This window comes from Saimiri boliviensis, chromosome 2, assembly GCF_048565385.1.
Source record: "Saimiri boliviensis isolate mSaiBol1 chromosome 2, mSaiBol1.pri, whole genome shotgun sequence".
In the NCBI taxonomy this organism is placed as follows: Eukaryota; Metazoa; Chordata; class Mammalia; order Primates; family Cebidae; genus Saimiri; species Saimiri boliviensis.
Window position 1 is genome coordinate 156153110 of NC_133450.1, and position 14198 is coordinate 156167307.

The 14198-nt window shown below is 39.9% G+C and overlaps 1 protein-coding gene across 6 annotated transcripts in view; it reads left to right on the forward strand.

Moving 5' to 3' along the window:
- Positions 1-14198, forward strand: part of SMARCA2 (SWI/SNF related BAF chromatin remodeling complex subunit ATPase 2) — a 224096-nt gene that overhangs the window by 67389 nt on the left and 142509 nt on the right. For all 6 annotated transcript variants that reach the window (XM_074394738.1, XM_039461271.2, XM_039461275.2 and 3 more), the window contains one exon: positions 7407-7662. In XM_074394738.1, coding sequence (XP_074250839.1) covers positions 7407-7662 — 256 coding nt within the window. The remainder of the gene's footprint in view (positions 1-7406; positions 7663-14198) is intronic.

The window sequence follows — 14198 nt, forward strand, 5'->3', positions numbered from 1 at the left end:
AAACAAGGGAAAATAGAAAAAAAGTAAGAAATTGAGGTAAGCAAGTAGGGCTGCAAAAGCTGTCATAGTTGCTGTATTTGCCTCAAAGATGACTTGAGTTCGTTGATAATCAGAGCCCAAAGAAGACAAAGTCGTGTATCTTAAGTCTCAGTCTCTGGAAGGATGTTCCTTACCAATTTCTCAGAAAAAGCCATTTCTAGCATGAGAGTATAGAGTTGATTTCCCAGGTGGGATTATTCTTTAAATTATTATTTTCATCATCATTATTATGAGAGGCACTGCATGATAGAAATGTCAATAGCATTTGTTCCTAATAGACTAACAGATTCTACATGGCCTATTTCTTATACATCTGGGATGAAATCTGAAGATGTGACATTATACAATGGATAGAAATGATAGAATCCTTTGCATGGCCTTCTGGTCTTCTGTTTTGATTTTACTGACAGACTTCAGAGGTGCAAGGGACTGTGGAGTGATCTTCCATGAAGGTTGTTTTCCCTAGGAAGGGTCTTGTTAAAGAATTAGAAAAGCAGAGAGTTTATGGGTCTGCTGTAATGAAAGCTTTGGATTCCAGGGAATGAGGTACTTCCTTGACATTGATAACATTTCCTTTGAGTGGTTTCCACTCATTTGGGGAAGTTCTGACATGCTGGTTGTTGCAAACAATGAGTTTGGGATGTTGGTAGTCTTCCTGGGCTTTGGGACTTGTACAATGGGAGAGAGTTCAGATTAGTCTTTTTTTAATTGATACTCTGCCTACTGAGTTTGTATATGTTTATTTTCTGGTAGAGGCAGCTCCAAGAGTAGGCCTACCTAAGAGATGTATCATCTTGTTAATTGTTAGAACCTTAAGAATGCATGTCTGAGTAAGCTGCTGTAACAAAAAGGTCATCGACTGGGTGGCTTACGAACAGTGAATTTATTTCTTACAGTTTTGAGTGCTGGTAATTCCAACTTCAAAACACCAGCATATTCAGTGTCTGTGAGGGCCTGCTTCCTGATTCATAGATGGCTTCCTTCTCACTGTGTCCCCACATGGCAGAAGAGACAAGTCAGCTCTCTGGAGCCTCTTTTATAAGAGCACTAATCCCAATTATGAGGACTCTGCCCTCATGAAGTAGTCATCTCCCAAATTCCTCACCTTCTAATACCATCTCCCTGGGAATTAGGATTTTAACGTATGAATTTTGAGGGGACCATAAACTTTCAGAACACAGCAGTGGGTTTTTTTTTTTTTTTTTTTTTTTTTGAGAGGGAGTTTCGCTCTTGTTACCCAGGCTGGAGTGCAATGACACGATCTCGGCTCACCGCAACCTCTGCCTCCTGGGTTCAGGCAATTCTCCTGCCTCAGCCTCCTGAGTAGCTGGGATTACAGGCACACGCCACCATGCCCAGCCAATTTTTTGTATTTTTTAGTAGAGACGGGGTTTCACCATGTTGACCAGGATGGTCTCGATCTCTTGACCTCGCGATCCACCCACCTCGGCCTCCCAAAGTGCTGGGATTACAGGCTTGAGCCACCATGCCCAGCCAGCAGTGGGTTTTAAAAGGGCAAGAAAGTATCATTTCGTCTCCAGATTTCTGTGTGGCTACCATGGAGGCATTTAGTAGGTGAGAGGACTGAGCTTTGGGAATTGGAAAGGTAATACAAGAAACTATGCAGAAAATGCAGAACCCTAAAAGAATTCAGAGGTTTTAAAACTGCAGAGCTCCAGCTCTTGAGAGTGTAGGCAGATAGTAGAAAAAAAGTGCGTGTGTATGTGTGTGTGTGTCTTATCCTCACTGGGCACCTCCGCCCTACCCATGTGCCATTCTCAGTGATGAGTCCTTTGCAGGTGTCACACAATGATGGAGAGTCGGATTCCGACCCCAGCAATCTGACTTAGAAAACTCATGTTATTAACCACTTTCCCTTACTAGCTCCTTCATGGGAAAAAGGCTCCTTACAAGGGGAAAAAAATCCTATCACAAAGTCTGTGTACTGAAATGCAAGCATTTTACTTCTGTGTGTGAAGAGACAGTGTCTGCGCACCTTACTTAGAGACTTTTCCCTCTTACTCTGGGACATGATGTCAACAAAATTGGTACTCTTTATATCCCATGTCTCAGTATGTGAGGAGTATTAACTAGCAGAGTTTCAAGTAGAGGCCAGCTGGTAACTGCCTTCTACGGGGAAGGCTGATGGAGAGGAGGGAGCAGAACTTGAACTCCCAGAAGGTAGTGGTCTGGGATCTTGTCCTCTGGGCATGCTCTGTTATACATCACAGTGGGTCCTGGGATATCACCTTATTGCAGATCTCACCAAGCATTGGTATTTTTAAAAATGATCTAGACTCACTAATAAAAGATTCCGAGATACCATTTGAGAATGTAGGAAGTGGAATGATTTGTTTGAGAACCTTTTTAATCTGAGGTTAAAATAATGTGAAAGAACAAAGTAGTAAAATTTAAAGGATGACGTTCCATTTATCTGGACACTTGTACATAATAAATGCCTCATGTCCTAATAAACCTAATCTTGAGTGCATTTTCTGGATCATTTTCAGAAGAGAGGGCTCTGTTTTTTTTTTTTTTTACCCTGGCTCCAGTACCTACATCTTCCCTCATCAGGTGCCTGTCATAAAGGGAATTCACTTTATTACTCACCGCTCATGTCTTTTTAAATTTTCAACAGTCGGGGCTTCATTAGAAATGACAATATTTGGGCAGGTAGGGTTTTATGAAAGAGTGCAAAGGAGACATTAATGAAGAAGGAAAGAAGATATCTCCTTCAAATAGAATGAGCCCGTTTCAGTCACTGAGAGGGCGCTTCCATTTGACAGCTTTGCTGAACTTGTCCCCACATCTCAGGTGTCCTTAGGGAAACAGGTAACCTTACTTGCCAAAGTCAATTTTTTTTTAGATTGGCGTTTAGAAAAGTCCAAACAAGACATGATTTTCTTTTTAAAGTTAATATCAGTCTTTATTTCTTGTTTATCTCCTTTTTATAAAATAAAATATAATTGCTTATAAACACCCCTGCTAATATTTCAGGTATTACTACTTATGTAGAGGTAGTTGTGCTCCCATTTTTTTTCTGTTCCATTTCCTAGTGTTACTCCTGTGTGAAGAGAATCTTTTTGGCTGGGGTGGTCTGCCTCAAATCGACTCCAAAGTTGTAATTCACCAAAAGTGACATCATTCTCTAGCCACCACCAAAAAATTATGGTTGGAGTCGAGGCATGGCACATGGAACACGTAACTCTGCAGTGGTCTCCCTACAAAATGTCAGCCACTCTCATGATAGAATGTGCCCTTGCCTGCTGTGGGCACCACTCAACTCTAACTAACCCATCATTTTTCTTTTCATTTTGATTCACTTTTCCTTTCAGAGATTCAAGCAAAAAGAAAAATGGGAACTGAAAACATTTGGGGTTTTTGAGGCGTGAGGGAGAAACCTTATGGTAGGAAAAAAAGTGTTTTTTTAAATATCTGAAATTTTGTATGCTCAGTTTAAATACATTTATTGCTTTTGTTTTTTTCCAACCTGTGGAAACCACTTAAATTCCTATTGAATGCACAGATCTTTTATTTGCATAAACGTCCTGTATCCCGGAAGACTAAGTGGGAGCTCTGAATGCTTAGAAGTTCTGTGCATGTGAGACTTGCGTCTTTTAATATATTTGTTGCCCTATTGCTTCAAATCAGGCATAAGGATACATTCAATAAAAACTGTTCCCTCCTCCCTTAGCTGCGCTGGGACTCCCTTCTGGAGGGCCAGAGTGTGTTTCTACTTTGACTCCTAAGGTGAGGACTGAAGGGAAAGCAGATGGCATTTTGTGCCTCTGACAATGAAGCCTAAATTGTTTATGTTGGGGAGTGAGGAGGAGATAAGCTAAAGAATGTGATTTGTCTTCCATTTAAAGATACCAGGGAAAAGTCCTGTCAAGTAGCAGACCACCAGTGTCTGATGCAGAGGAGATGATTTCTGTCCATAGAGAGCAAAGACAGCCAGGCAAACAAACCCGTAAGCCGCCTGAGGGACAGACAGGCATAAAACCTAATGAATGGGTAGTTAGATTTTGGGCCCGGCTAATTACAGCAAGCTGTGTTCAGTTCCCTAGCCTTTGTAAGTAGTCGTTTTTATACAGTCTGTCAGAGGAAGGAGAAAATAGACTCACACAGTCAATGGACTTGTGGTGTTGAGTTAGGAGTGGAGTTTGCTTCTAAGTGGCTTGGTAGCCGACTCCAGGGAGCACATGGCAGGCGGACTCCTCCGAGGATCTGTGCTGAGGAGTTGTATTAAGCTGTTGAAACCCTTTGAAATTGCTATAGAAAAAGAGTACTCTCAAAGTTGCCAGCTATGGGCACCAAATTTCCTGAAAGGCCTTCTTTTGCCATGTGATTTTTTTTTTTTTTTTTTAAATAAAGCTGAGTCAGTTAGGCTTCCTTACCTCCCTGTCCTTGGTGACAATAAAATGACAAGAGCTGAGGGTTGAGCATGTAGACCAGGCGTCCCCAAGCTTTTTACACAGGGGGCCAGTTCACTGTCCCTCAGACCGTTGGAGGGCCGCCACATACTGTGCTCCTCTCACTGACCACCAAGGAAAGAGGTGCCCCTTCCTGAAGTGCAGCGGGGGGCCGGATAAATGGCCTCAGGGGGCCGCATGCGGCCTGCCGGCCATAGTTTGGGGACGCCTGATCGTAGACAGTGTTATCTCACTGAGTCTTCACCATCGCCCTGCGAGGTAGCTGTTTTTACTGTCCCCATTCTATAGATGAGGACACAGAGCCACAGATTGGTTGAGTAACTTGCTCAGGCTCACACAACCAGTAGGTGATACAGCTGAGGTGAAAGAGCATTTTTTTTCTGGAAAGATACAGGGTGTTTAAATGTACCTGTTTAGTGCACAGCAAGTTGGAGTACTTTTAAATTGGAGACTGAAATATATAAATAGATGTTTGAATCTCTGTCTCTCAGTGTTAAAGGTGAATCAACAAAATTAGAATGACTTTCTGTTTAGTGCCTGATAAAGGCTGTCCATGCATCTGTCAGATCTAGTTTGGAGTCAAAGACTAGATTCTGGACCAGAGATGACAGATATGGTTGGTACCTTTCTTTGATTAACTGTGGTTTTAGAAATAGTGACTTGACTATACCTCAAGGAGTCTTCATAGTCTTCTGTATGGGTATTTATTTATAAAGGCAGTAATGTTAAAGAAGAGAGAGCCAGAACAGGTGAAATTCTAAGACGATTGCAGAGTTAATGGCTTTTTTGATGAATTTTTGGATTTTGAGGAAAAACACTTTGAGAGCTAAATTTAAAGTAATTCTTCTGATACTGTCAGTAAGACCTAAAGGTGCTGGCTTTTAGAGGACCTAAATTAGTAAATTCCTGATTTAGTATGCTTATGCTTATACCAAGTCTTCAAATATGTTTTATTCTACCAGCTTCTTGAGGTTCTTCAGGCAAGTCATAGAATCATAGGGAATTTAAATGAAAATGTTAGAAATCTGTATCTCCTCTGATTTAACTGGATCACACCTACAGCAACCCAAATGAAAAATGTACCGTTTTAAAGATCTCCAGGGAAAAATATTCTGAAACTTTCCCCCGTAACTTATTCCAATGCATAGTAACCCTGAGATTTAATATTTAGAAATTGGTTTCTTATAGATGGATGAAAGGAACTCTAAATGTATAATATTATAAAAAGTATGCATTACATAAAAGACCTTTTTTATAAGAAAAGAAGGTACTTAGTTGAAAAAACTTCTTAATTATGGAGGTACATCTACAATACCTAAAATTAAAAATAAAACGAAGTGCATTTTCCTCCTGGGATTTTTTTTCATCAGCTTGTAGAACCAGTGCTGCAAATTACCTCAAGAAGAAATCTTACCTATCTCTATCTTTTAGAAATGTTTTACCTAATATTAGAAGGAGGGGAGAACAATAACACCACACACACACACACACACACACACAGACACACAGACACACACAGACACACACACACACACAGACACACACACACACACACAGACACACGAACACAGACACACACACTGTAGTTTCCTAAGCAGTTCGTTCTAATTCTTCACACTCCCCCTGTCAAAATGTTTGCTTTTAGCTTTCTTTGTATTGTCATTTCAGCCCATTTCTAATTGGTGATTGTTGGAAATTGAATAAATGTGTTGAATTTTTCATAATGTATGTCGTTGTATGGTTAATTATTAAATCGCTCTTAAGTATATATACTATTTTTGTTACCATTTAATAGCAATTTTTTTCTTAGATTATAGAAAAAACTTGGAAGAATGCTCTGGGCTTTAACATCTGTTTGCTGAGATTCCTAAAAAATTTACTAACTCATCTGGCTGCATCCTTAAAATTATAATTTTAAGGCAACTTAAAATTTATCTAGGAGGAGAAATGGAACACTTAAAAAATTTAAGTCTGTACCTAGTAATTAACTTAAACTCCTGAAGTTCAATGTGGAAAAATTATTTTCAATTAATTTATTCAATGCGTTTTGATAAGCTTGAAGATTACATGTTGTTTCATTCTGATAATATGGGATAATGCTCTCTTGAATCCTAATATTTGCTAGTTTTTATTAGGTGGAATGAGCAGATTTTTTTTGGCTAACAATGAATGTTTTTAGAAATACTTTCTAATATATAGTAAGAAAAAATTTAAGTTCCCAAGATTCACTGATTAAACCTGATGTATGCTATATAGGCCTCAAAAGAAAGAGTGTGTGCTCCTTGTAGTTCACATCAGAAGACTGATACACTCATTGCTCTGTTTGTAAAGCCCGGCTTCTGACAGCGGGGCTGGTTCAGACTGGGATAGAGGTCTATCCTGAAAGGACACGAGGTGCAATTTGCAAGATTTCATTTTAGGACCATATCCAAATTGCATCTGACTGCTGCATGACCCCCTTTCTTTTTTTGAACTCTGAATGCACCTGTAATAAAGAAAAGAAAAAAGAAAGAAAGAGAGAAAGAAAGAGAAACCCATCCACCCACAGTAGAGCCACATTAAAAGCTGGCGGTACTTTCGTCAATTAGTTTTATTGAGTCACAGTCATTTTGGGATCATTTGCACCCGTGTTCGTTAGTCAATGCCATTTCCCTGTGGGGATAGATGCCAGATTCTTTTTTCTTTCTGTGTCTTTTCCCCTCTCCGTTTTCTTTTTCCTTTTACGCCGTTCCCAGTCCTCCCCTCCTCTCCGTCCCTCCCCCTCTTTCTCCTCTTCCTCTTCCTTCTTGCCCTCCTCTTTTTCCTTCTCTCCCCTTAGGTGTTTAAGACACTTAATGGTCCCCAGCACTGGGCCCCGGGGGGCGGCGGGCAGACCGGGTGTGGCCCGCGGGGCGCCGTCCCGCCCGAGCTGCCCATGTCGCTCTTGTCCCGCAGGCCCGGGGCCGGAGCTGAGCGGCCCGAGCACCCCGCAGAAGCTGCCGGTGCCCGCGCCCAGCGGCCGGCCCTCGCCCGCGCCCCCCGCAGCCGCGCAGCCGCCCGCGGCCACTGTGCCCGGGCCCTCGGTGCCGCAGCCGGCCCCGGGGCAACCCTCGCCCATCCTTCAGCTGCAGCAGAAGCAGAGCCGCATCAGCCCCATCCAGAAACCGCAAGGCCTGGACCCGGTGGAGATTCTGCAGGAGCGGGAATACAGGTAATGCACCCCACCAGAAAGGGACTCACCTGCTGTGTTCTAGCAAGTGCCACCAAGCCTAGGGTGGTGAGCTTCCCCCTTGGTTGGCCAAACAATGATTTTCACCCATTCAGTCAGAAAACTTTTATCCACCCCTGTGGCCTGCCAGGTGCAGAGGTAGGCACTTGGGTTTTTTAAGATCAAAAGTCGACGGGGACATCCTGTGGGCCCAAGTGATGGTCTCACATTTCGATTATGGAATACACTGTCGTTGTTTGTGCTTGTGTCCTTGAATAATGGCTGAGGTGGTGGGAAGTTGAGTGTGTTGTGCTGGCCTGATTGTCATGTTAATGGTACATTTCTACTAAAGCATACTTCCGTAGCTTGGTAAAATCTTTGTTTTAATTATGTGTGTCTATGGTGTATCCAGCTTTATGGGTGTACCTCGTGCAAGTGTCTTTATACAAGGTCCTCATTTTAATTATTGGTCCAGAAACTTAATTTTTACCTGACTCAGCCCAGTTATCAGAATCAGGGGTTGGCGGACCCATTCTGTAAAGGGCCAGATAATCAATATTTTATGCGTTGTGGGGCCATACCGTCTCTGTCACAACTCACCTCTACCCCTGCAGTGCGAAAACAGCTGTAGACAGTAATGGGCTGGCTGCCTCTCAGTAAACTTTACAAAAAAAGGCTAGAGGCAGGATTTGGCCTGCAGGCAGTAGTTAGAAGACTCCTGTGAATGGTTAATCTCTACCCAAGAGGGAGTCCTATAAGTATTAAGTCAAGATGAAATGTAGCTAAGATTGTGGATTCTCGAGTCTGCCAGAGAGCATACTGTGTCATTATTAACTTCTTACCATGGTCAAGTTATGTCTCTTTTCGCTGACTCAATTTCCTCCTAGGTTAAAAGAAGGTGCCTGTGATAGTGTTGGGAAGATGAAATGATACTGAAACATTCAGTAAATAATAGCTATTGTTTCCCACATACCTCTTAATTTAAGGAAAATTAGACTTTAAAAATTAAAGAGAATGCTGGTAAACAATGGCTGGGCTCCCTTTTAAAACATTACCTTAATCTTTGTTGAAAAAGCACATCACTCATTTGTTATTAGACTGAAATACTAAGTTACCAGCTTTGAAAGGTACTTTGAAAGAAATTAGAATAACTTGCCATTAGATGTGTTTTTTTAATTACATGAAGAGTATAACGACTCTCATTACTATTAATAATTACCTGTTAAGAGATTTTATATTGCCGTTTCCACCATTTCATGTAGTCCCAGAGACCTAGATACTCATCGTCAATTGATATTTCAGTGCTGATAGGCAGATTCTGCTGGGTGAATAATTGCTATATGTTATAAAGTCAAATACTAGCATATTCCTCTATTCATGTGCAATATACTAATGTGCAGTACATTCTATATGCTACTGTTGAATTTTTTTTCTCCACCCCTTCCTCTGTTACTATTGAATTTTTAAAAAGCTAAAAGTATTGGGAAAAGTCAGTAATAGAATGAAGACGTATCATGTAGATACTTTAAAATTCTGACTTCCTAAGAGCTAATATTTTTTTCCTACCCTAGGAAAGGAAAGAGCTCTGTACAAGCTCCCTAGTTAAAACACTTTTTTTCTATTTAAATTACCAGTACCTTTGTTACACTGTGTGAACTACCCTTAGAAGAGAGATACTTTCTATAGCTAGAAATTTTTTCAGCCTGATTTGTGTTTGTGCACAGTGTGTTTTAACTTTTTGTTTTGCTAACTCCTAAATGTTCCTGATAAACTTTTTCAGGAATTTTCATTGCAGGACTTTCTTGTAATAAGTTTATTTTAGGAAATTTTTGGGAGATGACCATAATGGATGGTCTTCCAAAGTGCACAGTATTAAGTAGTACTATTTAGCCTATTCCGATGTGTAAAAAGCTTTTGTTCTGAACTCCAATATCAATGAAAAATGCTGTCAGTATCTTTGAAATTATATGCATTACAGAATGTGGAGAATGGCTATTTTTCATAGTATTATTATTGCTTGATAAATGCCTACTACTTTGTAAAGCCATGTGGCTTTTGAAATGACTGATCTGGATAACCCTGAATCCAGAAAGGTCGTGGGTCCTTTGGCCTGAATTTTCTCATGGCCACCTAGAGAAGAAGCTTAGTTATGTAGTGAAAACGTTACGGGGCATGTTTGTCTTCTTTGGTTACAGAGCGATAGCTGGCTTCTGCCTATATGAAGATACGTTGTTCAACTGCAGAGATTAAATTTATCCCCTAAAAGGGTTGAATTAATTCTCTTAGGCACTTGCAAAAGACAACAAAGGAGCTATTTTTTTTTCTTCTTTTGACCCTTTGTAATAGAATGGCTTACCAGCCTGTAGCCTTGATAACTGTTAGGGTCCACTGCATCTTCATCATCTCATCAAAGATTACAGAAAGGTCTAAAAAACCTCTTTGACCATTTGATAAACTTAGTTTGAGCAAAAATCATCTGTCAGAAAAAATTCTTCAACAGATGTTAATTTCTCTGGGCCTTGTAATATCATTTACCTTGTCTATGAAATTTGACAGGAAATTTTCCGAACCTTAAATTTTTTTAACATTTAAGTCAGTTGGCTGCTTTTCCTTGTTCATCATAAAATCAGAACTTTGACAAATTGACCTTCCTTTTCATTCATAGCATAAATAAATATCTACCTATGATCACTTTGGGACAGCTCTGTACAAGCTCTCTAGTTCAATTTTCCCACTTAAATTGCATCCTTTCTTTTTGGCCGTCTTTCTCTGGTAATGGAACTTCACTACTTCCATAGTAAGTGTCAGATATCTCCATGTATTGCTTTTCTTGTTTTTCTTTTTGGCACACTTCTGTTGCCTTCTCAATGTGCCTAACTTTGCTTTCTTCTATCGAGTTACATGCCTGATCAAAAGTACGTCAGGAATTGTCACGTTGGCATGTAAACTAATTCCACAAATGTTTGCATGGAAGATGTATTTCACACTCGAAGGGGTTTATTTGGGAAGAACGTCTCCGAATTCAGCCCTCTTTGGAATCAAGTCAGAATTTAGGATGCAAAGAGCAGTAGATCCTCCTTGTGTCAGGGAGCAGGCAGAGGCTGCTGACCTGTGATTTTCTTTCTTTCTTTCTTTCTTTTTTTTGGGTCCCGCCCTTGTCGCCACTGCAATCCTGAAAATTCCTTCTCAAAAATTGCCAATAGCTGCTTTACCAGCAGAGTTACAAAAAGTCACATACACTCTCTTTTTAAAGTGTCACTCAGCTCCTTGAAAGAACAAAATGTACCAGTGTCATTTTCTGTTCAAATAACTCTCCTACAGGAATCATAAACTTCTCCTCTGGACCTGAACAAATATCTGATGCCTTTAATAGAACTCTTTTTCTTGCCAGAACAGTAACCCCTCTTGATTTACTGTTCAATCTGTATGAAAAACCTGAGTGACCTAATTCTGCATCAATTTTCTGTACTCGTGAGGACACTAAATGAGTCTCCTGCAGTTATGCGGTATTATATCTTGTTGTTGTTTCGGGAAGTTTAGAATCCTGAATCTCTTTATCGGACTACCTGCTGAATCTCATTGATGGGGAGATGAAATTGTCTGGAGAGGAGCCTTATTTAAAATGAAGATTTCTATTAACAACAACAAAGATATAATTTTCTGTGTTAAAGAAGCCCCTCATGCACCTTGGCTACTCGCCCCCCCATGGCTGAATCAAATGCATGTAATTTTACTCTGGAGTCTACATTTCCTCTTCTCCTAGAGTTTGTGCTTTGCACTTCTTACCTCCTTTACATAAAGGATGAATTCTTTTGTGTGGGGGAAATCAGATTCACTGACAAATAACCAGGCTCCTTGGAGAAGTAGTCATTTCAGGGAGAAGTGTACCCCCTTGCTCCCACCCTCTCCAGTGCCTTAGTCACGAAGTACCCCATCCACCCCGGGTTCCCACTCCCCACATCCTCATTTCCCTCCACTTCCCTCCTTCCCACCTCCCAGTTCAGTGTGATGCAATCTCTACCCTATCAACCTTGCTATCCTATGATTATTTATTGAGTCCTAGTTCCATGGTTGTTTGGAAGATTAAGCAGGTATTCCTCTAATTTAGCATCTGACCCACTTTGTGAAAGAGAGTACATCAGAATACCAAGGGATAGTTTGAGTTCTAGGATATTCAAATAAGAAAGATCTGTAAGGAATCTAGAACAAGGGAGTAGAACAACCAAATCATTGGCCATGATCTCATGCCACTATAATATTTAATTTTCCTTTGGTATGGCCTTAACCTGGAAAAGTAAAGTTGTCTCAGTTTTACTTTTTTCCCTTTAAATTATATATTTCAAAAAAAATCAATAGTGGATTTTTTTTTCTTTATATCCTGATTATTAAGCTGCATCATCTGTTGCTGTATCCAGAGATTTCGGGCTACATGGATTATTTTAGAAAATGAGTTGAGTAAATGAAGTAGATGTCTTGTTTCATATAATGAAAACTAAAAACCACAGTAATAATCTCATGAGTATCACTAGTAAAAGGAATGTGAAAGAAAGTTGGGAGGATTTGAACAATTTTGCCAAAAGAGTCAACTGATGAGTTTTTTATTGTTGTATGAGATAAAAAAACTTCCGCTGAATGATTAAACCATTTAAGAATGCTATGGTTTGTTGGTATGAGTAGTCAAAACAATAGCATGGGCTGGGGGCAGTGGCTCACACCTGTAATTCCAGCGCTTTGGGAGGCCTATGCCTCCCTGAGGTCAGGAGTTTGAGACCAGCCTGGCCAACATGGTGAAATCCTGTCTCTACTAAAAATACAAAAATTAGCCAGACGTGGTAGCACATGCCTATAGTCCCAACTACATGGGAGGCTGAGGCAGAAGAATTGCTTGAACCCAGGAGGTGGAGGTTGCAGTGAGCCAAGATCACGCCATCACACTCCAGCCTGGGCAACAGAGCGGGATACCGTCTCAAAAAAAAAAATAAATAAATAAAAATAAAAATAAAATAAATGAAAAAAAAAAAATAACAGCATGGTAGCGATGATAATACTAACACATTATGACAAATTATTTAATAAATTAGAATCAATAACATGTATACAGCAAATAGAACAAGAAACAGTTATAGATATTATTTTTAGTGAAGTTCCTGAAAAATAATTTTCCTTACTACCGTTTTAAAATTTTTTAAAGTGATGACATTTTATTTCCCTTCCAAACTAAGCAACTGTAGGTTTTTTAAAAAATCACTCATTTTGATATTTGGGTTATAGGGAGTGTTAAGATATTCTGCAGCATTTAGGTCCAGAAGGTTTTACTTTTCCATGTTAATGAAAATGATGGCTGTCGTCATCAGTAGCTTGGCAAGGAAGACAAATGGCCTGGTTGCCTTAGGACAGAACTAGGAGTTAGAAAAAAAAGTCTACCTTCTCAGCTCTGCACTCTGGCAACATTGTAATGGTTGGAAAAAAACTAATTCATTTTTAAAGATAATTTCAACTTTTATTTTAGATTCAGGGGATGCATGAACAGGTTTCTTAACATGGGTATGTTGTGTGATGCTGAGGTTTGGGGTGCAATTGATCTCGTCACTCAGCTAATGAGCATAATACCAAATAGTTTTTCACCCCTGGCTGCCCTTCCCCCTCTCCCCTGCTTAATAGTCCCCAATGTCTATTGTTGCCATCTTTATGTCCATGAATACCCAATGTTTAGCTGCCACTTAAAAGTGAGAACATGCGGTATTTGGTTTTCTGTTCCTGCATTAATTTGCTTAGGATAATGGCCTCCAGCTGCATCCGTGTTGCTGCAGAGGACATGATTTGGTTCTTTTTTTATGGCTGTGCATAATTTTTAACAGAATTCTTAATTTTTGACTTCTATAGTTGAGGTCCAGGAACGTTCTCAGAAAGTATATTTTACTTATCTACTGTTTCATTGCGGTGGTTTTGGTATCAGGCAATGGACGTTCCAGTCTTGGTCCCCTTCTTTACCAGCTCTATGGTATCTCCAGGTGTCTTCGGTTTTCCACCTCAGTTAAATGGGACCATTTTCATAACATTTACCTTAAAGGCGGCATGTCTGTGTGTGTAAGAGAGAGAGACAGTTAAACAAAATTGTGCATTAAAGGCACTTACTGCTATAATATTAACCTAGTTTAATGTATTACTTATTTTATGACTATTCTTTCTTTGTCGAAATCTATTTCAAGACAGTTTGCCCCAAATTTAGGGGGATGTAGCTCTAAAAATAGGCTTATATGGCATATAATTATTTGTCAGAATAGTATTCAGGTGAACTCTAAAACCAGCAGTTTATATATCTAAGAGTTACAGTATCCCAAGTGAATAGCTAAAGTGAGAGGTCTTTTATTTTCTCCTCTGCCTTTATTATGCAGAAATACCTGCAGTTACATTTTTGGTGGTGTGCAAGCAAGAATCCCCAACATCCTTTTCTAGAAACCCCTGGTTTTTGAGTACTATTTACTGCTGCCCCTGATTTTTAAAAACAGTCTCATTTGTGTTTTCTTTTCTCCAGCAAG